General features: G+C 57.8%; 1 protein-coding gene across 1 annotated transcript in view; it reads right to left on the minus strand.

Moving 5' to 3' along the window:
• The window catches only part of NYAP1 (neuronal tyrosine phosphorylated phosphoinositide-3-kinase adaptor 1), an 11,026-nt gene extending 9,700 nt beyond the window's left edge, over positions 1-1,326 (minus strand). Inside the window, 1 exon segment of the mRNA XM_014590609.2 lies at positions 35-1,326. Coding sequence (XP_014446095.1) covers positions 35-102 — 68 coding nt within the window. The 5' untranslated portion in view covers positions 103-1,326.
• Between the last annotated feature and the right edge of the window lie 121 nt (positions 1,327-1,447).

Consider the following 1,447-nt stretch of genomic DNA (forward strand, 5'->3'; position numbering starts at 1 on the left):
GGGGGGTGGGGGGCATTCTGGACAGCAGCCTTACCTCCTCTTTGCCTCCTCTTCCTTGTGCTGCCTCCACTCCAGCTTGGTTTTTCGGTAGAGGAGGTTCATGTCGTGGGGCAGGAGGTGGGGGCTGGGGGGCCCTGCTCAGCGCCACCAGGCCCGGGGGGCGGCCCTCCCTGGGTCCCGGATCCACTTGGTGGGGAAAGGGTGGGATGGAAAAAAAAGAAAGGTGTGGGGTGGGTGGGGGCCAGGAATGAATGGAACAGAATAAGGAGCAGAGATGTGACTCAAGTCCTCACAGAAGAAAACACGAGAGCCACAGAAAACCCAACAAGCCTCTAGGAGCCACAGACACACAGACAGATGTGCATGTGCCCACAGAGCCACACACTTTGACAAAAGTGTTCAGAGCCGCAAATACACTCTTTGGAGAGATCATGTCTACACAGACTCCCATCCTATGTAAATACATCCTCTACCACACAGACAGGCCCCCAGAATGTATAGCCCCCTGCGGTCACACACGCACATTCAGACACACCACCACCCAGCCTCAGACCTACATTTACAAACAGAGGACCGGACACATAGATTGGCATAGGTAAACACAAACCTGGGAACGGGCAGACACACACGCAGACATAAACACCCACCGACACACCCACAGACACACTCAGACCTCCAGACACAGAAATCTGCTACACGGAACTGGGCACACCTATAGACAAGGAGTTCTGACCAGGGCCTACATGCGTATAGCACCCGGCTGGGGAAGGGGAAGACATTCTGACTCCTCACCCCCTCTTGGGCCCTGAAGCTTGGCGGCAGGTCATGAGGGCACCATGGGGATGCCGAAGGAAGGGTGGGGGCACTCTGAGTATGGCATCTAAAATGCCACCCAACCATCTATCTCCACTCCCTGTGGCTCCCCCCCACCCCCAGTCCTTTGCCGGGCCTGGGCCTCGGTCCACCCTTATTCCTACTCCCTGGCCCCTCAGCAGTGGTCTCTGCCTCCTTCCCTCTCTGATGGCCCAAATCACCTTCTTCCTCTTCCAGGATTTGGGAAGCCCCGGCTCCCCTCTTCCAGTCACCACCCCTCAAGCCCACCCAGGGGTCTCCAGTCTGGCCCCACAGCTACCTTCTGAGCTGCGGCCTCCATACCTGCTCTGGTTTCCCTTCCCCCAAACACACAATCTCCTTTTTGCCTTCAGCCTCACTTCTCCCAGGCGCCCCTCCTCACGGCCGGCCGTCTTCCCCCTTCCCGTGTTTGTTCCAAACCTGGCCTGCTTCATCCCCCTTCTCCATCCGAGGGCCCCAGGTTCCGGGGCACCCCTCCCCTTCCCCTTGTCCTGCTACCCTGGGAATTCAGCCCCTTTCACCACCATGCCACCTGCTGGCCCCCTTTTATTTATTTATTTAATTATCTTTGCCCGGGTCTAGCATGGGGCGCCGT

Source organism: Tupaia chinensis, unplaced genomic scaffold (assembly GCF_000334495.1).
Source record: "Tupaia chinensis unplaced genomic scaffold, TupChi_1.0 Scaffold000465_1, whole genome shotgun sequence".
NCBI classification, from domain to species: Eukaryota; Metazoa; Chordata; class Mammalia; order Scandentia; family Tupaiidae; genus Tupaia; species Tupaia belangeri.